Genomic DNA, 22,987 nt, shown 5'->3' on the forward strand with positions numbered 1-22,987 from the left:
TTATAGAGCTGTTCTCTGGCAAAGGGGGCTATGTAGCCTTACTCATGAAAATACGTTCTCAGTTCAGGAAGTTTAATAAGGTTGCTGCACACATATTAGGAAAATAAAATTTCACCAGTGGTAAATTTTTGAATGATCATATTTTTTAAAAAAAGTCTTACCACCATCAACAACTTGGGCACACCAGCAGTCATTTGCTCTACTGCAGTATACTTACTGTGAAGTTTCACCTCATGGCTGGGTTACTCAAACATTCGGTGTCTAGAACCACCTAGTGGCATTCAGCACTCATGCAGACCACTGTTAATTTCTAAGTAAATTTTGTCAAGGTCTTAGCACAAATTTCAAAATAATAAATAGGTCAGAGTATCTTAAAATTAATAACAATATTCTTTTTAGCCAGCTGAATGATGGGTAGTGTGGGCCACAGATGAGGGTTCATACCCAGAGTTCCTTTTCCCAATTTTAATATTTTTAAAATTAAAAATCCCTGAATAACCATTTTACTTCTAGAAATTGCAGCATGTAATTGGAACTTCTGTCACATAATTCTGGGTCTCTGGACAATTTATGGACCCAGAATTTCTTGATCATGTCACTCAAGTCTGCTTGTAGCACTGAATCAGATGTTAAGTTCACAAGCACATCACAGTCAAAAATTGATTGGTTGAATGTTCCAGTTTAGGGGATGGCAGTAAACAAATACTTAGCAATAACTTGGTTGTATTTAGATTGAAAAGGATGTCTTCAAATTTTTGCATTTAAGTATGACTTTTAGATAGATATGCCCCCTAACACCTGATAAATTATTTTCATCCAATCTGTGAAGGAAATCATCAGATGTTGGAAAGAGACAAATCTGTCCTGTGTAAGTCATCTGCCATATACACTAGAGTTTAGCAACACTAAAATTCCAGTATTGTATTCTGACCTTAAAAACATCTTGACACTGAAGTGTTACGTCTATTCCAAATAATAAATATATCTGTTAGATATACCCCTTAAGCAAGCATCCTAAAATCATAGAAATGGTCTTCACTAGTATTATTAGTTCCACAAAATGTTTTAAGTCTTACTCTTCATTTCAAAAACCTTCTATGAATATGGTTAACCTCAATCTGCATGTTTCATAATGGGACCAAAATCCTCTGTGCTATCTTACTGAATGACAGTGGCCCAGTTTGATGGGGTTCCCATGACTGCCTTTGTCCGTGCTGAGTGAAGGATGGGAGGCATACTGCTGCATGTGAAGGTCTTGGAGCAGCAGGGCCTCTCTTGCTCCATACAGCCAAATGCTCAGATATACTGATTCCTGCACACCTTTTCCAATCTAAGTCCCAGCTCACAACTAAATGGAAAAATTCTTCTATAGTATGAGTTGCAGCTATAATTGGAACAAAAAGTCATCAAACACCTTTTCCTCATATATGTCTATATTGGCAAACACTGATTTGTGTGCTGCTTATCTGGGACTGATTAAAGCAAAATAACCATTCAGCACATTTTATATGATGTCCATAGTATCAAGTGATAGGAGAATTTTGCCAATAACATAAATTTTTCTGTTTTCTCTCTGAGTATACCTTTCCACAGATGCCTCAGTGATAAATATAGTATCTTTGTTTCTGTTTTTTTGCTATGATGAGTGCAACCTTAAATGAATGATTTCTATACCTGAGATCTCAGGACACCTTTATGCATCAATTCTCTATCAGGAAGAAAGTATTATTTTGCATTTTTTTCATTTGTTCTGAAAAAATTCAATAGGCTCATCAGAAAGCAGATTGTTGAGCGAGGCTTGGAAATTACGGGAAATGTTTCTCTGGGTTTACTACTTTTAGTGGGTAGTGAAGACATTCTTTGAGCAAACTCTTGTCTTCTGGGAATCTTATACATATTGCCAAGTTTCATCTTGATAGGCAGTAAAGCATAGGAGCATAGCTTCTGGAGGCAGACTGTCATTTACTTATTGTATAACCTGAGGCAAGTTACTTACCGTTTTGTGTCTCATCTGTAAAATAGAGATAATAATTGTACCTATCTTACAGATAGTATTATGAGAATTAAATGATTTAATAATATCAATACTTTGTGTAGAACATAGAAAACACCAATAACTCATCTTTTATGACATGTAAAATGTCATGATTCACTTTGGTGTCCTCTCACAAAATGGGCATATAATCCAACTCTCCTGTCAACAGCCCTCTCCCTACCATATGGCTATCCCCAGTCACGATTACTCTTGTTCAAACTCAGTCCTAACAAAACAGAATTATTTTGTCTTGACTAGCCCTGTTCTCTGTTGTCTACACTCTTCGTTATTTCTCCAGTTCCTGATACTTTACCTAATTTCCTCTCACCTGCTCCAGACCTGCCAGAATCACCATTATGCCCCCTTGCTGGGCAAGATAATCTGTAGTATATAGTTGTGTATCTACCAGGCTGATACTCCAACATATTTAGATGTCTCCTTGAGCCTATTCTTGACAAAATTGTTATGCCTAACAAATACCACTAAGAATAAACTTGATAAATGGAACTATTTTCTCCCTTATAGGGACTATGGCAGAGATAAATATTGTGGAACTGTACATTTAATGTATTTTACTATGCTTAAAAATTATGTGAAGACATATTTTATCACATTACTTTTAAAAGGCATTTATTATAACATGTCCTTATCTTATAGGTTCAGTATGTACTACTTCTAACTTCTTGTTTAGCTGCTTTCATCTATATAGCATTCAAATAATTGTCTTTGCTCATGAGGTTTATAGTATTTGGAGTTCAGTCCAAGGAGGAAAATTTAACTTCAAACTTGAAATGTGATAAAATAACAAACCATGATTCCAGTGACATCTTAAGTGAGTCCTTGCTTATTACTATCAAGCATCAGTACTGTCAGTCCAAAAAAGTATACCCATCAACTCAGTTCCTTTAGAAGTGCTCATTAGTCTAGAAATACAATTAATTTTGTGAATTGGACAGAGCAATTTTGACACTTATCTTCAATACTTCATCTTGTGTTAATAAATAGATGGCAATCAAGTTTTAATTTGACTCCTCTTATAATGAGAAATGACTCACACAAATGACACACCTTGATACCTGGGTCATTGGATGATTGAGTTTTTGAAAAGAGAAATTTATGAAAGCATTTCACATACTAATCAGAAGTATTTTTAAAAATCAGCAAGTAAGCCATTTTTTTTCCATCAGTGGCCATTTAAGATCCATAACCTCTTCTCCAAAAACTTACAAAGAACTAGAAAAAGAAGTAGTAAGCTAGGGGTGGATTGACAATATTATTAAAGGAATTTGTTTTTTACATCAAAGGGCTTTAAATTCCATTATATATTAATTCTCCCACCTAAAAAAAGAAGCTATTTCTTCTTGGAAAAAACCTTACTTTTGGCCCCAGTTCTTTCATCTACCACCACACTTCTCTTTTATCTTTGGCATCCCTAAATTTGTATGTCCAAACTCAAACTCCCATTTTTCCCTCATGAATCTTTTCCATCCAATCTTCTGTCTCAGTTAATAGCTACTCAACCTTTCCTCTTGCTTAGACCAATGGATCATTAAAGTCATCCTAGACTCTTCTCTGGTGGTATACCTTGTACATGGTCCATAAAAACATTCTGTTGGCTTGAACTTCAAATTATTTCCTATAGAATTTGACCACCTCTCACCACTTCTACCACCACCACCTGGGCCATCTCTCACCTGAATAATTACAGTCTTCTAATTGGTCTTCCTATTTCAACCTTTTCTCCTTAAAAGTCTTCTTTATACAGCAACCAGAGCAATCCTTTTCACAATGTAATTCAAAATGTAATGTAACACTTCTCTGCTTGAAATCCTTCCACGGTTCTCCGTTTTTCTCAGAGTAAAAGCTAACATCCTCACAATGGCCAGCAAGGCCCCTGTGGTCTGGTTCCCAGTTATCATTCCCTCTCCTGTAGTCACACCAGGCTCCCTGCCTTTTGAACATGCCAGGTATTTTCCTGCCTTGGGATATTTGTATCCACTTTCTTGTTGAGAAAAAATTGTGCATAATTCACTCTTTTTTCTCCTTCAAGTACATGTTCAAATGCCAGCTTCTCCATGAGGCCTGTGTTGACCACCCTTTAGTTAACTTATAACTCTTTCCCCAGAACTCTCAATTTTCTTTCCTCTACTCTGATTTTTCTACAATACCTATCACCTTCTAGCAGTCTATTTAATTTACTCATGTGTTGTGTTTATTGTCTCCCTGTGCTAAAATGTAAGCTCCATGAGGACAGTAATTTCGATTTGGATTGTTTACTATTATATTCTAGCACCCAGAACAGTTCATGCTATGGAGTGGGTGCTCCATACATTTTGGCTGGATTTTTATAAGCATCTCTGTTCTTTCTACAAACTATTTCTCACTCCTGTTAAGCTCTTTCAGATTTACAACAATCTATCATTTAAAAATTTGATTAAAATATTTTCTTTCTTTCTCTCTTCTCCTAAGCAGGACAGCTGTCCTCAATGTTATCTGACTGAATCAAAACTACAGTGCTGAGTAAGGAAGAAGAGAACTCCTAGGCGACCCTTTTATCTTCCTTTGCAATAGAAAATGGGGAAGGCAGCTCAAAGAATTCGGTGGCAAAGCTAAGCTACTGTTTGTTGCCTTCAATGACAGACTGTTTCAACAACTGTTGTCTATCCAACTGAACAATAGAGGAAAGCCAGTAACACCCTTAAGTTCTACTACCTAATATGCTGAACTTTAAAGCAACTCACAGACTTACATTTGTGCAACTCTTCAAATTATTTGAAGAAGTATGCATTTAGCAACAATAGAGAGTATGTGTATGTGTATTTTTACCTATATAAATACCCTAAGTTAATCAAGCTTTATTATTTTTTAAATCCTTATTTTTACTCTATTAAGAAAAGCTGAAATGACATGTAAAACAAATCATACATCTACTTTTTATACATTGCCATTTTTTCTCAGTAATCACAAAACAGCAAAAATGTTTGTAATATTGATTAAAAATAGATGCATTACATAAAAAAAACATTTAAGAAGCACAATAGTATACTACTCCATAAAATAATGTATATAAGGAAAGGAAAGATAAATGGGAAAAATAAATGAATTGTTGACTATGGTTCATTTATCACTGGATGATAACCAAAATTATATTTCATCATATTTATGTTTAACATCTAATCAGTTATGGAAAACTTTTACAATCTTATTTGTAATTTTTACTGTCAAATACATTGCTTCATAAAAGAGGACTCACTTCAGATTATATGTATCATATTCAACGGAAGACCTTGGCACTGCAGAGATCATATAAAGAAACCCAAGATGTTCATTTTCCTGCATTATTTTAATGATTTGCAAGGGATTATGAATGTTGGCTTTAATGACTTCTTCTCGGTCATGGAAAATATACTTAGGGTAGGCTGAGGAACTAGCCCAGTGCAGACCTCTTCTTCCAACATGGGTTCGTGGCAGTTTAGGAGGAGAGGGAGAGATCACATCAGCAGAGGGCCGGTGGATCTAAACAAAGCCAAGTTTAAAAAAAATGAGTTTTTGCAAAAAAAAAAAAAAGCCATAGAAGTGACAAAATAGTATGGCTTACTTATTTAAGACTTAATTCCTATACTGCCTGAGATGCCTAAAGGGCAAAGACAAGCATTTTTTAAGTGAAAAATTCCCAACTACTATTAGGCAGTGATAAAGTCCTTCTAAGTACTCCCTATCCAGATGTCCATCCCCTTCCCACTAAACACCCCTGATGGCAGCTCCCATCCCTGCTCCTCTCCTTTCACTCAGTGTTTATATATCAAGATACTACCAGCTGTCTGGTGTTCATGGGGATCCACCACTCTTCTTGCTCAGCTGCTCTGCATCTACCTGACTGTGGCCTCTCCCTCAACCTCCTCACCTTGGTCGGATGCTCTTAATTCAGTGAGTGAAATCTTGAATAGCTGTTACCATAACTCACATTTACTTTTTAGTAAATGGTAAGGGATGGTTACACTGCACACTGGGAAGCACACATGTTATTAACTCATAGTTGCCTGTTCAGTAGACCAGTGCTTTTCATCTTTAAGTGTGCATGTGTATCACCTGGACATCCTATTAAAATGCAGATTCTGACAGTTTAGGGTGGAGCCTGACATACTACAATACTATCTGCTCTTAGGAGATGCGGATGCTGCTGGCCCACAGACCATACCTGGAGCATCAGGGTTAAGCCCCCACCATGCTCACACACTTGAGCTTTGCTGTAATCCCCCGGGTTTCACTGTCTGTGCTCTCAGTGCCACTCACATTCCTTTGTTCCTCTCTGACAAACTCTGGGGCAACCCCACCCCCAACATCCCCTTTTCTTGCAGAGCTTGGTAACTGTGTTGGAGGAGTTTCATGCTAACTGCAATGGTCATCACCTTGGCTTTCTTACAGGACAAGGGTAGTTGGCTTTAAGGTAAAAGAATAGCCACTGCAACCTGCTTGGTGGAATAGTGGATGTAAATACAAAAGTGATATTGTCATTGCCTGTTAACAGAGCTAACAAAGGCTGCCATTTCTACAAGAGATTTCTCACCACAAGCTCTGTGGAACAACTTCCTAAGAAAGTTTGTATTCACAGGGATTATTATTTTCCATCTCTGATTACATACCCTGTTGAACAGGAGTTTGAAAGGAGGATCCTGGGAAGTTTGGAGCTGGAGGAAATACATCTTTGAATTCAAAAGACAAAGTGTGCTTCTTTCACTTAGCAGCCATGCATAGAAGCAATGGCAGTTTTCTTGTGTAACAGAATAGGCCAGACCAGACACCCCAAACCAGAGAAACAGTGCCTTGTCCCAAGGTTTCAACAAGCAGTGTAGCCAACTTTAATATTTTTATGAGATGAGAGTATTACTGTTTTAATAGAAAATGCATTCATTTTCTTTACCATCATCTTTATAAAGTTTCACTACATTTTAAGTGAAAGATTTCTTCAACCATAAGCCTCCAAATTTTCATCTGAGTACTTATTTCTAGTTATGTAATTGAGTGGGAAGATGAGATTCAATGTAAGCAGTCTCATAAGGTCAGATTTCATGGGTGTGGGGAAAAGGAACAAAGAAAGCATTTATTCATAAAGTGTGGAACACCCACAGGTGTACTATGTACTCCTCTATGACAGATGCTCAGTCCATTCCAGTAAGTCAGTCTTTCTTAATTACTAGAAGTAAAGCCTCCAATTTTCTTTCCTTCCTTCCTTTATTTCTTAGGAAATTCTCATTGTGGCATTTCCATTCTGAACTCATTCTGAGGAATCAATACCCCTCAAAATGACCCTTTTCTCAAAATAAATACTCTTCTTTTATATGGAATATTCCCTTTCTTCTACATTCTCCTTCAACCTCTAACTCTTTACTGAATTTTTCATTTAACAGCTGCAGCCAAGCATAACCCGCAGCTTAACATTCCTTTTGGCTCTGTTCCTTCATCTCAGGTGTGCATACAATTTCTCTCCTTTTCTTTTAAGTAAGCTCTTGGAGCCCACTTTATGCCAAATGAATTAATTTATGGGCAATCAGACCGTTCCCGGCCCTATTTAAGATAGCTGGTGTCTGTTCACTTCACAGAAACCAAATTAACTGAGGCTGTACAATTTCATGCAATTTGAGAGGCTCAAACCCATAGTGAGCCTCCTTCCAGCTGGCTTCTCAAGCCCTTAACTCTCCCACCTTATCTGCCTTATTATCTTCGGTTTCTTCCTCACAGCTTAGTGCAATTCCCTAGGGTAGCTTTTTCTCCACTGATTCCCCCACCCCCCACCATCAGGTGTAGGCATCCCTTCTAGTCATAAAGAGTTTTTCACTATTTTATACCTCAGATGACCAGTGAGAGGTCTTATCACACCTGCTATACTCGTGTCACTTGTCCATCTGGCCACCTCTAGATTCTTACATCCCCCTAGACAGTGCCTGTCCTCAACTCTTCATTTCTAGCACCTTTGCCCGAAGCCTGACAGCCAACTGGCACTGAAATGTTTAAATAGCCTCAAAGGATCACCTCAATAAAGAGCTCTAAAAATTCTTAGTTCTACTGGTATTTTTAATGTGGGTGTGTCCTTCACATTTTCTCCCACTTCCATCTCTGTTTAATTATGGTTATTCACATAAAGCCATGCTCTTGTGATTTCTCTGCCAAGCTACTATTCACTTGTTTGTCACAAGGGAACTTCCTCACTCTACAGCCCTTCCCAATTACAAAAGCTGTCTTTTTTAGCTCATTCAGGTTCTTTTTTTGTTACCCTTCACCAAAGTCTTCAAAGATTGTCATTTTGGGGAACAGTGATGAAAATTTCAAAAAAGTGGTAATAATGTTAAAAACACTATTATGTCTTCTTTTAACATGCAAAAGAAGATCAGAAGACACCACAAACGTGGAAGTTTTCCTTTATGACTTTCTCCTACTGTCCAAATTTTCCTTAAATAGGAAGAACTGAGAAATACTGTATTCCCCAAATCAACCGGATAGTAAAAGATTTTGCCATTACTCTCATGTCTTAAAAGCATGATATCAATTTAATATGAAACTAAAATTAAATTAAAGTGATCACTTAATTACTTATATATACCTGTTTTTCTTTGCTTGCAGTGTCTTGATGCCCAAGAAACTGAACAAGTGATTTGGTAGAACTTCTTACTTCAGTACTTCCTGGAGGTTTTATGATTCCGGAAGAGATTAACTGAAATCGGTTCTGCTCATGTATGTACTCTGGCCTCTTACGATCTTGGTAGACTTTTAGCAGTGGCTTTAGGAATAAAGAGACATGTTGATTTTTTTAATATTAATGTGAATGTGTCTTACTCTTCACTGTCTTTGGACTCTATCCCTGTTGAAAACTGTGATCACCTTTCTGGACTAATTTCCAGTCCAAGCCACAATCACTGAAGCAGCTATCACCATTGTATGCCCAAGTCCTACTTCCTAAGACTTTTCTGCTTCGTTTTTATTAATTGTGTTCTTTAAGCATCAGTGAGTATTTCTAGGAGTAAGGTTATAGCTGAAAGGGCCTGGACGCACGAAATCACACACCTACGAATTGTCCACTACAAATCCCCACCATTTGCTAAAACAGCTACTATAGGAAGGATCATACAACCTCCCATCCCATCCGAAGTCATCAATCACTTCCCATAGACATGACTCACTTGAAGACCTAAGAAAAAACCTGTGGCATTATACTAGGCTAATTAAATTTCAAATGAAGGCAATAAAAATCCAGCTTTCAACATAATAAACTAAAGCAAGGAATTCACTATAATGGCTTTAAGTTTCTAACCATTATGAGTTTAACATGATAACTAATAATTTATAACTGGAGTGAGAAAAAAAAGGTTGAGCTTAAGTACAGGAAACATCTGTCAAGTTGTACCTTAAGGTTTGTGTATTTTATTGTGTATGTATCTCAATAAATAAACTACAATGTAACAAGCACATATATGTATATAGGGAAGAAAAAAGGAAAATATGGTAAACCACAATTTTTTGAATCTAGATAGATGGTGTATAAGTATTCATTATATGATTCAACTTACTGTATATTTGAAACTTTTAAAAACAAATTTTAGGAGAAATTGAACTTTTCAAAATAAAGTGGCAAAAATGCAAAAAAACATTATGGGTAGATTCACAAACCACAACAGTAACCATCTCTTAGGAAGGAAAAAGGGCACTGAGCTTGGAATGGGGTATAAAAGGCACTTGAACTGTATTATAAAATTATACTCATTTAAAAATAGACATTGAATCAAACTAGGCAAAATTCAACATTATTAATTTTGGGTACATCTACTTATTATATTTTTCTTTGTAGCTTTTTGTATATTTGAAATTTTCATAATAATAAAATAGGAAAAGAGAAAAATATCTTCATATAACTGTTTAGCAAAATCAGCAGCAAACCTCAATCACTCTAACAAGTAAAATCCTAAAGCCATTAAGAAAATCAAGAACAAGTTCATTATTTTCACTATCACCTTGATTTTTCATTTGATAATTTCCAATCTAGAATGGAATCAGTAAACTATCAATAAAGAACCAGAGAGTAAATATTTTAGGTGTTGTGAGCCATACAGTCTATGTCACAAATACTCCACCATTGTATACCAAAGCAACTTTAGATGGTATGAAAATAAATGGATATGACTGTGATCCAATAAAAAATTACTTATAAAAACAGGTTAAAGGACTGGATTTGATCCATGGGCCACAGTTTGCTGACCCCCAATCTAGAAATAAAGAAATTGGTGTAAACACTAGGGAAGAAAGGCAAAATTATCTGTCAGTGGTATTTATAATATACCTTAAAAATAAAAGCCTAGCTACTGAAGTAAATATCAGACATTAAAAGGATATTGGTGACGTTTCTTATTACAAGGTAAACACACAATATCCACCTACTTTTCTCTATGTTGAAACTAAACAGAACTTAGGTGGGGGAATCTATTCACAATAAGGAACAAAGATTAAAATACTCCAGAATTAATTTAAAAAGGAAATCTCAGGACCTTATTAGAGCAAATTATAAAATCTCATGGAGGATGAAATAAAAACTGCAAAAATATAAGTAAATGCCAAACTTTAATTGTGGGATAGATCATATGATCATGTCCATACACACCAAAAGGGCATTTGATAAAATTCAACATATTTTTTTATAAAAATCATTAATAATAATGAAAGAATTAAAGATGGCAGTGTGAGAGGTGAGACAGAGGCCTCCTCCTAAAACCACATATAATACAAAAAAATAATTAATACAACTAATCCTGAAAGAGGAACAGGAAAGAAGGCTGCACCAGACTGCATACACCTGGAGGAAAGAACAGACCTCATGAAACAGGGTAATGTACCAAAGCCATGATCTGGTGGGACCCAAGCCCTTCCTCCACCCCAGCTCACCGGCGAGAGGAAGAGAAATGGAGGGGGGAGGGAGTGGAGGCCTGGGACTACTGAACACCTAGCCATGGAGATCTGCTCTGGGAGCACAAATCTACATTGCATGGTGCTCTGGTGATTAGTGGTGTTGGAAAGCTAAGACAACAGGTGGAATACCTGGAGAGACTGAGATTCCAGCCGATTGAGGAAAACAGGGATCCATATCTGGCTGCTCTGGAACAAAGGAAAGGTGGGCAGTCTGAGAGACTTCCTAACACTGAGAGGGCTGCTAAAGGGGCAAGGATTGCACAGAGCTTACTGATCAGGAGAAAGGACAGGTAGACAAACTGTCTGGGCACACTCTGCCCCACAGGGTGTGACCTTTCAGGAGTTTCAGGCACTCCATCCCCCTGGCTGAATACGCAGCTCCAAGGCCCCCCACAGTGATATGCAGACTGCTGTACGTTCCTTCTGGCCAGCCCACATCTGGCTCACAAACAGGCAGCCTCCACCCTGGCATCAGGCCAGCCAGAGGGAAGCCCCACCTACAGCAACTGCAATTGCAAAGCATAGAGGCTTACACCTGTGTGTTTGGCGCACTGATTTTGGCAGTGGAGACAGGCATGGCAGCCGGGAAGCAGGAAACAGCTCTTTCTTATCCCCAGGCACCAACACCATTCCCCTGTGACCCTCAACAATGCTCCACAGGTTGAGCAGATCCAGAGAGTAAATCTTCTGGGCATTAGGGGGCACCACATACAAATATGAAATGGCAAAAGGAAACTGGTTCAAACCAAAATCATACAAACACCAGAAAAAGAGTAAAATGAAACACATCTCATTAATCTTCCTGAAAGAGATTTCAAAATAAAAATCATAAACATGCTCATGGAGGTGCAGAAAAATATTCAAGAACTCAGGAACAAATTCTGGTAAGAGATCCAATCATTAAGGAATAAAATGGAGGGATTTTTTTGTTTTACTTTATTTTACTTTTTATTTTGCTATTATTAATACACAATTACATGAGCAACATTGCAATCGCTGGATTCACCCCATTATCAAGCCCCCACCACATACTCCATTACAGTCACTGTCCATCTGCACAGTAAGATGCTACAGACAAGATTACTACTTGTCTTCTCTGTGCTATACTGCCTTCACTGTGCACCTCTGCTATATTATGTGTGCTACTCATAATGCCCCTTATTCCCCTTCCTCCTCCCTCCCTTCCCACCCAACCACCCACAGTACTTTTCCCTTTGGCAACTGTTAGTCCATTTTTGGGTTCCATGGATGTGCTGCTATTTTATTCCTTCAGTTTTTGCTTTGTTCTTATGCTCCACACATGAGTGAAATCATTTGGTTCATGTCTTTCTCTGCCTGGCTTATTTCACTGAGCATAATACCCTCTAACTCCATCTATGTGGTTACAAATGGTAGGATTTGTTCCTTTCTTATGACTGAATAGTATTCCACTGTGTATATGTACCACATCTTCTTTATTCATTCATCTATTGATGGACACTTAGGTTGCTTCCATATCTTGGATATTGTAAATACTGCTACAATAAACATAGGGGTGTACATGTCTTTTAGAATCTGGGCTCCTGAATTCTTAGGGTAACTTCCTAGGAGGTCAAATTATATTTCTGTTTTTAGTTTTTTGAGGAACCTCCATTTTGCTTTCCACAATGGTTGAACTAGCTTACATTCCCACCAGCAGTCTGCAAGGGTTCCCCTTTCTCCACATCCTCACCAGTATTTGTTGTTCTTAGTCTTTTCGATGCTGTTCATCCTTACTGGTGTGAGGTGATATCTCATTGTGGTTTTAATTTGAATTTCCTTAATGATTAGTGATGAGGAGCATCTTTTCATGTGTCTGTTGGCCATCTGAATTTCTTCTTTGGAGAATTCTCTCTTCACATCTTCTGCCCATTTTTTAACTGGGTTATTTGCTTTTTGGATGTTGAGATGTTTGACCTCTTTATATATTTTGGATGGTAACTCCCTGTCAGATATGTTATTGACAGATATATTCTCCATACTGTAGGATGCATTTTTGTTCTGTTGATGGTGTCCTTTGCCATACAGAAGCTTTTTAGTTTGATGTAGTCCCATGTATTCATTTATGCTTTTGTTTCCCTTGCTTGAGGAGATGCGTTCAGGAAGAAGTTGCTCATGTTTATATTCAGGAGATTTTTGCCTATGTTGTCTTCTAAGAGTTTTGTTTTATGGTTTCATTACTTACATACAGGTCTTTGATCCATTTAGAGTTTACTTTTCTTTATGGGGGCTAAAAAGTAATCCAGTTTCATTCTCTTGCATATAGCTGTCCAGTTTTGCCAACACCTGTGTGTTGAAGAGGCTGTAATTTCTGTGGTTACTAAAGGTTCAAGGGTAATTCAGTGGAGGGTTTTTAAAGAAGATTAGATATGGTGGAGGAGACAATAAATGAAATGGAAATTAGAGAAGAGGAATACAAAGAATGTGAGGCACAGAGAAAAAAAAAGTTCTCTAAGAATTAAAGAATTTTGAGAGAACTGTGTGACCAAGCCAAACAGTACAATATTCTTATCATAGTGATACCATAAAAAGACATAGTAAAAGGGAAAGAAAGTGTCTTTGAGGAGGTAATTGCTGAAAACTTCACCCATCTGGGGAAGGTGACAGTCCCTCTTTTTTATCCATTCAGTGATTAGTAACCATGAACCTCAAGCCTGCAGTGGCAATAAGTATATACTTATTGATAATCACCCTAAATGTAAATGGTCTGAATGCACCAATCAAAAGACATAGAATCACTGAATGGATAAAAAACAAGACCTGTCTATATGCTGCCTACAAGAGACTCACTTCAAACCCAAAGACATACACAGACTAAAACTGAAGTGATGGAAATAGATATTGCATGAAACTAATAGGGAGAAAAAAGCAGGAGTTGCAGTACTTGTATCAGCAAAGTAGACTTCAAAACAAAAAAAGTAACAAGGGACAAAGGAGAACATTACATAATGATAAAAGAGTCAGTCCAACAAGAGGATATAACGATTATAAATATCTATGCACCCAACACAGGATCATCTACATATGTGAAACAAATACTAACAGAATTCAAAGGGGAAATAGAATGCAATACATTTATTCTAGGAGACTTCAACACACCATTCAGTCCAAAGGACAGATCAATTATACAGAAAATAAGTAAGGACACAGAGGCACTGAACAACACATTAGAACAGACGGACCTAACAGACATCTACAGAACTCTACACCCAAAAGCATCAGAATACACATTCTTCTCAAGAACACATGGAAAATTTTCAAGAATAGATAATACACTGGGCCACAAAAAGAGCCTCAGTAAATTAAATATTGAAATTGTACCAACCAGCTTCTCAGAGCACAAAGGTATGAAACTAGAAATAAATTACGCAAAGAAAATGAAAAATCCCACAAACACATGAAGGCTTCACAACATGCTCCTAAATAACTAATGGATCAATGTTGAAATAAAAACAGATATCAAGCAATATATGGAGATAAATGACAACAATAATTCAACACCACAAAATCTCTGGGACACAGTGAAGGCAGTGCTAAGAGGGAAGTATATTTCAGTACAGGCCTACCTCTGGAAAGAAGAACAATAGTCTGTCCTTTTTAATGGTCTGTCCTTATCCTTGGAAGTCTAAACTCACAATTAATGAAACTAGAAAAAGAAGAACTAATGAGGCACAAAGTCAGCAGAAGGAGGGACATAATAAAGATTAGAACATAAATAAATAAAATCGAGAAGAATAAAATGATCGAAAGAATCAATGAAAGTGAGAGTTGGTTCTTTGAGAAAATAAACAGAATAGATAAACCCCTAGCCAGACTTATCAAGAAAAATACAGAGTCTACACACATAAACAGAATCAGAAATGAGAAAGGAAAAATGACTATGGACACCACAGAAATACAAAGAATTATTAGAAAATGCTATGAATAATTATGTGCTGACAAACTGGAAAACCTAGAAGAAATGGACAACTTTCTGGAAAAATACAACCTTCCAAGGCTGACCCAGAAAGAAACAGAAAATCTCAACAGACCAATTACCAGCAATGAAATTGAATTGGTAATCAAAAAACTACCTAAGAACAAAACTCCTGGACCAGATGGCCTCACCACTGAATTTTATCAAACATTTAGTGAAGATATAATACCCAGTCTCCTTAAAGCTTTCCAAAAAGTAGAAGAGGAGGGAATACTTCCAAACTCATTCTATGAGGCCAGCATCACTCTAATACCAGACCAGGCAAAGACACCACAAAAAAAAGAAAATTACAGACCAATACCCCAATTACTGAACATATATGCAAAAATACTTTATGAAATATTAGCAAACCGAATTCAAAAATACATCAAAAAGATCATCCACCATGATCAAGTGGGATTTATTCCAGGGATGCAAGGATGGTACAACATTTGAAAATCCATCAACATCATCCACCACATCAACAAAAGGAAGGACGAAAACCACATGATCATCTCCATAGATGCTGAAAAAGCATTTGACAAATTCTACACCCATTCATGATAAAAACTCTCAACAAAATGGGTAGAGGGCAAGTACCTCAACATAATAAAGGCCATATATCACAAACCATCAGTAAACATCATACTTAACAGCAAGAAGATGAAAGCCTTTCCTTTAAGATCAGGAACAAGACAAGGATGCCCACTCTCTCCACTTTTATGCAACATAGTTCTGGAGGTCCTTGCCAGGGCAATCAGACAACACAAAGAAATAAAAGCACTCCAGATGGGTAAAGAAAAAATTAAAGTGTCACTGTTTGCAGATGACATGATATTGTACATAAAAAAACCCTAAAGAATCCACTCCAAAACTATTAGATCTAATATCTGAATTCAGCAAAGTTGCAGGATACCAAATTAATACACAGAAATCTGTTACATTCCAATACAGTAACCATGAACTAGCAGAAAGAGAAATAGGGAAAACAATTCCATTCATAATTGCATCAAAAAGAATAAAATACCTAGGAATAAACCTAATGAAGGAAGTAAAAGACCTATATTCTGAAAACTACAAGACAGTCTTACAGAAATTTAAAAAGGTACCAATAAATGGAAGCACATCCTTTGCTCATGAATAGGATGATTAATATTGTCAAAATGGCCATCCTGCCTAAAGCAATCTACAGATTCAATGCAATTCCTATCAAAATACCAATAGCATTCTTCAATGAACTAGAGCAAATAGTTCTAAAATTCATATGGAACCACAAAAGACCCCAAATAGCCAAAGCAATCCTGAGAAGGAAGAATAAAGCTGGGGGGGATTATGCTCCCTGACTTCATGTTCTACTACAAAGCCACAGTAATCAAGACAATTTGGTACTGGCACAAGAACAGAACAATAGACCAGTGGAACAGACTAGAGAGCCCAGATATAAACCCAACCATATATGGTCGATTAATATACAATAAAGTAGCTATGGAAATGACAGCCTCTGCAGCAACTGGTGGTGGCAAAAATGGACAGCTACATGCAAGAGAATGAAACTGGATTACTATTTAGCTCCATAAAGAAAAGTAAACTCGAAATGGATCAAAGACCTGTATGGAAGTAATGAAACCATAAAACAAAACTCTTAGAAGAAAACATAGGCAAAAATCTCCTGAATATAAACATGAGCAACTTCTTCCTGAACGCACCTCCTCGAGCAAGGGAAACAAAAGCATAAATGACGACATGGGACTTCATCAAACTAAAAAGCTTCTGTATGGCAAAGGACACCATCAACAGAACAAAAATGCATCCTACAGTATGGAGAATATGTCTGTCAATGACATATCTGACAGGGAGTTACCGTCCAAAATATATAAAGAGGTCAAACATCTCAACATCCAAAAAGCAAATAACCCAGTTAAAAAATGGGCAGAAGATGTGAAGAGAGAGTTCTCCAAAGAAGAAATTCAGATGGCCAACAGACACATGAAAAGATGCTCCACATCACTAATCATTAGGGATATTCAAATTAAAACCACAATGAGATATCACCTCACACCAGTAAGGATGACCAGCATCGAAAAGTCTAAGAACAACAAATACTGGTGAGGATGTGGAGAAAGGGGAACCCTTGCAGACTGCTGGTGGGAATGTAAGCTAGTTCAACCATTGTGGAAAGCAAAATGGAGGTTCCTCAAAAAACTAAAAATAGAAATACCATTTGACCCAGGAATCCCACTCTGTGGAATTTAACCACAGAATACAAGTTCTCAGATTCAAAAAGACATATGCACCCCTATGTTTATTGTAGCAGTATTTACAATAGCCAAGATATGGAAGCAACCTAAGTGTCCGTAAGTAGATGAATGGATAAACAAGAGGTGATACATATACACAATGGAATACTATTCAGTCACAAGAAAGAAACAAATCCTACCATTTGCAACAACATGGATGGAGTTGGAGGATATTATGCTCAGTGAAATAAGCCAGGCAGAGGAAGACAAGTGCCAAATGATTTCCCTCATTTGTGGAGTATAACAATGAAGCAAAACTGGAAGAACAAAACACCATCAGACTCACAGACTCCAAAAAGGGACTAGTGGTTATCAAAGGGGAGGGGTGTGGGAGGGCGGGTCGGGAGTGAGTGAGAAGGGGACTGATGGGTATTATGATTGGTACACATGGTGTGTGTGTGGTCACAGGAAAGACAGTGTAGCAGAGAGTAGGCAAATAGTGAATATGTGGCATCTTACAGTGGTGATGGACAGTGACTGTAATGAGGTGTGGAGGGGGGGATTTGATAATATGGGTGAATGTAGTAACCACATTTTTTTTTCATGTGAAACCTTCATAATAGGTATATCAATAATACTTTAATTTAAAAAATCATTAATTAAAAAAAGGATATCTACATCTTTAAAATCTTAATAGGTAATATCTTGCATAATGGGAGAATACTTAGAAACATTTTGACTAAATTCAGGAGAAAAACAAGAATGTCCTCTGCCCCTGCTATTATTTATAGGTGTTAGCCAATGCAACAATGCAAAGAAGTATGAATATAAAAATTGGACAGAATTTAGTAAAAGAATCATTATTAACAGATTATTTTACTGTTTACCTGAAACACTCAAGAGAATAACCAGAAAAACTAGTACTGAAATTAACAAACAGAAATAATAAACTGCTAATAAACTTAATAAAAAATATGTGAAAGTCATATGAAGAAAACTTAAAACATTCATGATAGTCATGAAAGAAAAAAATCAAACAAATGAAATTCTATTTTATTCTTGACTTGGCAATCTAATTATAGTAAAAAATGTAAATATTTAATTAATCTATAAATTCAATATGATCCTGACAAAGATACCAATAGGATGTCTTAGAGTTTAAACAAAATCCTAAATTCATAGATAGAAATGAACAAAAAAGAATAGACAGAAAAGTTCTGGGGAAAAAAAGAGTTATCAGAGAGGACCAGACATACTGATACTAAAAATGTTACAAAACTACAATAGTTAAAATTGTGTATTTTGGACACATGAATATGAGAACAGATCAATGGATCACAATAGATCAGTAACAGATACCAAAATATATAAGGGAACTGAGTCTATTAAAAAATTGACAATTTTAGTAAAGTAATATTATTCAATAACTAATAATGAAATAAAGGGAAAAAAGTAGGAAATGATGAAATAAAGGGAAAAATATTAGGAGAAAAGTAGGATCTCATACATTACACTGGGAAAAATTCTGAACATAGCAAAAATAGTAAAAAAAAGTTAAGTGATTTTTTAAAAGAGAAATAAGAAGTCAGCAGATAATTTTATTTTTAGTCTTGCTAAGTGCAGGGCCTAAATATTACATAAAATTCTGAAGACATAACTTTAACCACATAAAATTTAGAAATAAAAGCAAAACATGACTACTTTTACAATGCTTGCCATATTATTTTCCTAACACATGAAGAACTCACACAAATCAACAAGAAAAATAGCAACTACCCCATTACAAAATAAACATGAATATCCATATATTTCACAGAAAGAAATACAAACACATGAAAAGATGCTCAACTTTATTCAAAAAAGAAGTGCAAACTACTCTGAGACACCATTTTTATTCTATTAGTGTAGCAACTAATTTGTCTTGGTAATTCCATTTCTAGAAATTCTGCCTACAGGTATAATCTCACATGTATGAAAGGATTTATGCAAGATTATTCATTGTCATACTGATGTCATAAAAATTTATTTTAAAAGCCTAATGTCCATAAACATTGGCTTATTAAATAAAGTATGGTATATTCATCTAAGGATATTATGAGCCATAAAAAGAAACAATAAACAGGAACTTTTTGAACTGATATGAAATGATCTCCAAGCTATGAAGAAAGCAAGGGCCAGAAAAGTTTGTTTAGTATTCTAGCTTTAGGTTTATATAGCTTTTAGAGCCACATATGGCTCTAAAAGGATACACAAGAAACTGATATCACTGGTTGCCTCTAGAAAACGAGACTGGATGGGTGAGAGAATGTGGTTAAAGTAGACTTTAAATGTATAACTTCTGGACCTTTTAAAATGAGTTACTTATTTAAGAAAGACAAATCTTAAAGTTTACATATAAGAATAAATATCTGAAACGAAGAAAGATTTTAAAAAATGAGAATAGTGAGGAAGCATTTGCCTTCCACCTATTAAAACATACGACAAAGCCACTGTAATCAAAATAATATGGTTAGGTCAGTAGAGAAAAGGGTCAAGAATTTATAAATATGTCTCACTATATATGAAATCTCTATATATGATAAAGGCAGTGTTTTAATTCAGTGGAAAAACATGGTGCTACCAAAACATTCTGAAATAATACGTTAGTCCCTTCTCTCACACACTATTTAAAAGAAAATTTCACATCAATGAAAGATTTAAGTGTAAAGTACAAAAATAAAAAATAGTAAAAATGGAAGAAAATGTAGGAAAATGCTGTCAAAATAATGAGTATAAAATGGTGGTTAATGGGACAAAGATAAATTTGGAGGAAACAAAGTATAATATGAAGAGAATGCTTCAGTTCAGACAGGAAGAACAGAACTCTACTAACTCCAATCACACAGGAAAACATTAGCAGCAACCTGTGTGAGGGTGCAGCTCACCCGTCCAAATCAGGCATTTAAAGGTTGAAAGAGCATAGCATAAAAGATAGGTAAGGGTGAATGTGAAATTTAATATAGGCAACACATGTGCATTTGCTTGAGAAACTAGTTTCCAGGTAAAATATGTGTGAATTAAATAAAATTATATATACATATATATATATTTTTTCTCTTCCATTCAACAATACCAGTCATAGGAATCTATCCCATAAGAATATAAGTACTAGTACACAAGGATGACACAGTGATTTTGCTACACCATTGTAAATATTTGCAAAACTTGAATGTCCCAAAAGAAAAGAGTGATTTAATAAATTATGAGAGTCACGCAATGAGATATTATGGAACCATTAAGATGAATGTATTATAGAATATCTTCTGGCTTGAGAAAAATCCTGAAATGTATATTTAAGTGTAAACAGCAACATGTACAGTACTATATTTATGAAATATTCATAATATTTTTAAAACAAATAGTGCTATGTGCATGTACTGGGAAGATTTCTATCCATTTCAGTTGAAATAAGCACTTGGAAGATCAGTATGTACTGCATAAATTTATTTTAAAGCTATATATGTTTATATTCACACATGCATTTTTAATATGTTTTTATGTTTTAAATAAACATAAAACAGCCTGAAGGGCTAACAACTAGTATGAGCAATAGTTAATGTCTACTGGGAGCACTGGGGTGGTAACTTTCACTTTCTGCTTCTTGCACTTTGCTCCTTTACATGGATTTATAATTATTCAAGGGCATAAATAGATTCTTAAAATAAAGTATTTTCAGACAAGTAGAAAAACATTTCAGGACACTAGACGTTTATTTTGAAAATAACAACAGTTGTAACTCTATATATTATTTTTACTGAAGTCCCAGTATTAAATAGTACTCTAACACCTAAAAGAGGCTTACAACCTACATAGTTACGTATCCGTATTATACATAATCCAGAGGGGATTTATCCACTAGGAAACTTTGTTTGCCACTGTGCCTCCCCCACCCACCGATCTCAAAACAGTGCCTAGAACTATTTCTTGAATAAATGCTCTCAGTGTTTACAACTTCATAAATAAGCCTTAACATTTAGCATTACATTTTTTAGGCCTTCTTTGTTAATTAAGTCTAGAAATGACTTCTATTCAAAGCAATTTTACAATTTCATCTCCAGCCAAAAGTAGCTAAAATGCTGGTTTTAGAACTTACCAGAGGCTCTAGTTTTACAGGCTGCTGCCGTTTTCTTGTCTTCTCCTGAGCTTTTGTAGTGTGCTTAAAGAACAGGAATTGTGTATCGGATTCATATTCTGTGGGTACTGCGTAACCCAGTCTTCCCTTTGCTTGTACACTATTCAGTCTTTTAAGCACAGGGTTTTCCACCTGCTCTTCAGTATTTCCCAAGTTAGAGTTACTCTCTGAGGTGTAAAAAGACATCCTCGTTCCTGGAAAGGGTACGGTCAGGAAAAGAAAAATGCAAAGTAGAGCACAAGGCTTAGGGAAGTGGGACTAGTGGAAGTGACTTAAGAAGTAAGGCGAGCTGACGGGTTTTTCAGAAAACCCATCAAGATTACCCCCATTCTTTCCCTACTGGGCTTGAACCAAAGGAATGAAAATCAGGAACTGTGCCTGGCCTTCAAGAAGCCCTGCAGCTGAGGTGGGACCGAGGAGTTTGCATTTCCAACAAGATCTTGGTTGCTGCTGCAGCAGCTAATGTCACTGATTTGGGGGCCCCGCCTGTCTAGATTTGAAAGGATAGCGAGAAATGCAATTGATACGGAGACCAATGATTCTCACACTTGAGTATGCACAGTATCTTCTGGGGATCTTGTTCAAAGTGCAGGTAATTCTGAGAAATACAGCCTAGGCACTCGGGCAGAAACCAAAGGGGGGTGGGGGAAGGTGAGGGCTAAATCCCAAAAGAGTGCTTCTGGAACTTTTAAATGCATGAGAATCACTTGAGGGGCTTGTTAAAATGCAGATTCTGATTCATACACTTAGAGTAGCAATGTCCTAGAGGACTCTGAGCCTTTTGTAGCGGTCTTGCCATGGCCAGCACTCACACTCCCATCCCCATCAGCTAGTGGAGATACTTCCCTTCAAAATACTATATGTAATAGCACACAAGATCTTGAACCAGGTTTCGGCAGGCCCAGGATTTAGTCTAGATCTGCGCTGGCCCATCACAATATAATGTAAATCTTCTTTGCAATTTTAATTTTTCAAGATAACTACATTAAAATCACAAGAACAAATGAATTTTAATAATATGCTTTAACATATTCCAAAATACTATCACTTCAACATGTAATAAAAATAAAACCGATTAATGTGGTATTCTATTCTTCTGTTACTACGTCTTGAGAGCGCATCACAGTTCCGACTAGCCACATGCGGCTAGTGGCCACCACGGTGAATCGTGCAGGTCTAGATCTGACCATGTGAGATCTTGGACAAGTCTCTTGACATCTGTAGTCCTCACTTTCTGCCCGTCTACAGTAGGTAGTACGTAAACACCAAAATGCCTTCCCACCGAATTTTTCTGCCTCTTTGAGCCCTTCATGTTCTCGGAAAGCCATGCTTGAGTTTCAGCTCAATTCCTTAGGACTCACCGAGTCAGACTAGGGCAGCCGCCGCCGCAGCCACCGCTACCGAGGGTCTCCGGAGACAGAGAAAAGCCCAGTTCAGGAATAAAAAGTTGACTCTCGAAAGGAAAGTTTCCCGTTGCCTAGCAGCCACCGGGCCTCCCCCAGAAGCGCACTGCGCCTGTGCGTGATGTCGCCGCGGCAACGCCACAGCCAACCACAGCTCTAGAGCCAGGAGCGCTCCGCCCAATTGAGCCAATCAATGTCTCTAGAACATTTTCTACG

General features: G+C 36.6%; 1 protein-coding gene across 1 annotated transcript in view; it reads right to left on the reverse strand.

Moving 5' to 3' along the window:
* Nucleotides 1-22,870, reverse strand: part of DNAH6 (dynein axonemal heavy chain 6) — a 233,227-nt gene extending 210,357 nt beyond the window's left edge. The window contains exons 1-4 of the mRNA XM_073241805.1: nucleotides 22,730-22,870; nucleotides 21,330-21,562; nucleotides 8,634-8,810; nucleotides 5,289-5,551 (exon numbers count right to left, since the gene is read on the reverse strand). Of these exons, the coding sequence (XP_073097906.1) occupies nucleotides 5,289-5,551; nucleotides 8,634-8,810; nucleotides 21,330-21,554 (665 nt within the window). The 5' untranslated portion in view covers nucleotides 21,555-21,562; nucleotides 22,730-22,870. The remainder of the gene's footprint in view (nucleotides 1-5,288; nucleotides 5,552-8,633; nucleotides 8,811-21,329; nucleotides 21,563-22,729) is intronic.
* Between the last annotated feature and the right edge of the window lie 117 nt (nucleotides 22,871-22,987).

This window comes from Manis javanica, chromosome 1 (genome assembly GCF_040802235.1).
Source record: "Manis javanica isolate MJ-LG chromosome 1, MJ_LKY, whole genome shotgun sequence".
Taxonomy (NCBI): Eukaryota; Metazoa; Chordata; class Mammalia; order Pholidota; family Manidae; genus Manis; species Manis javanica.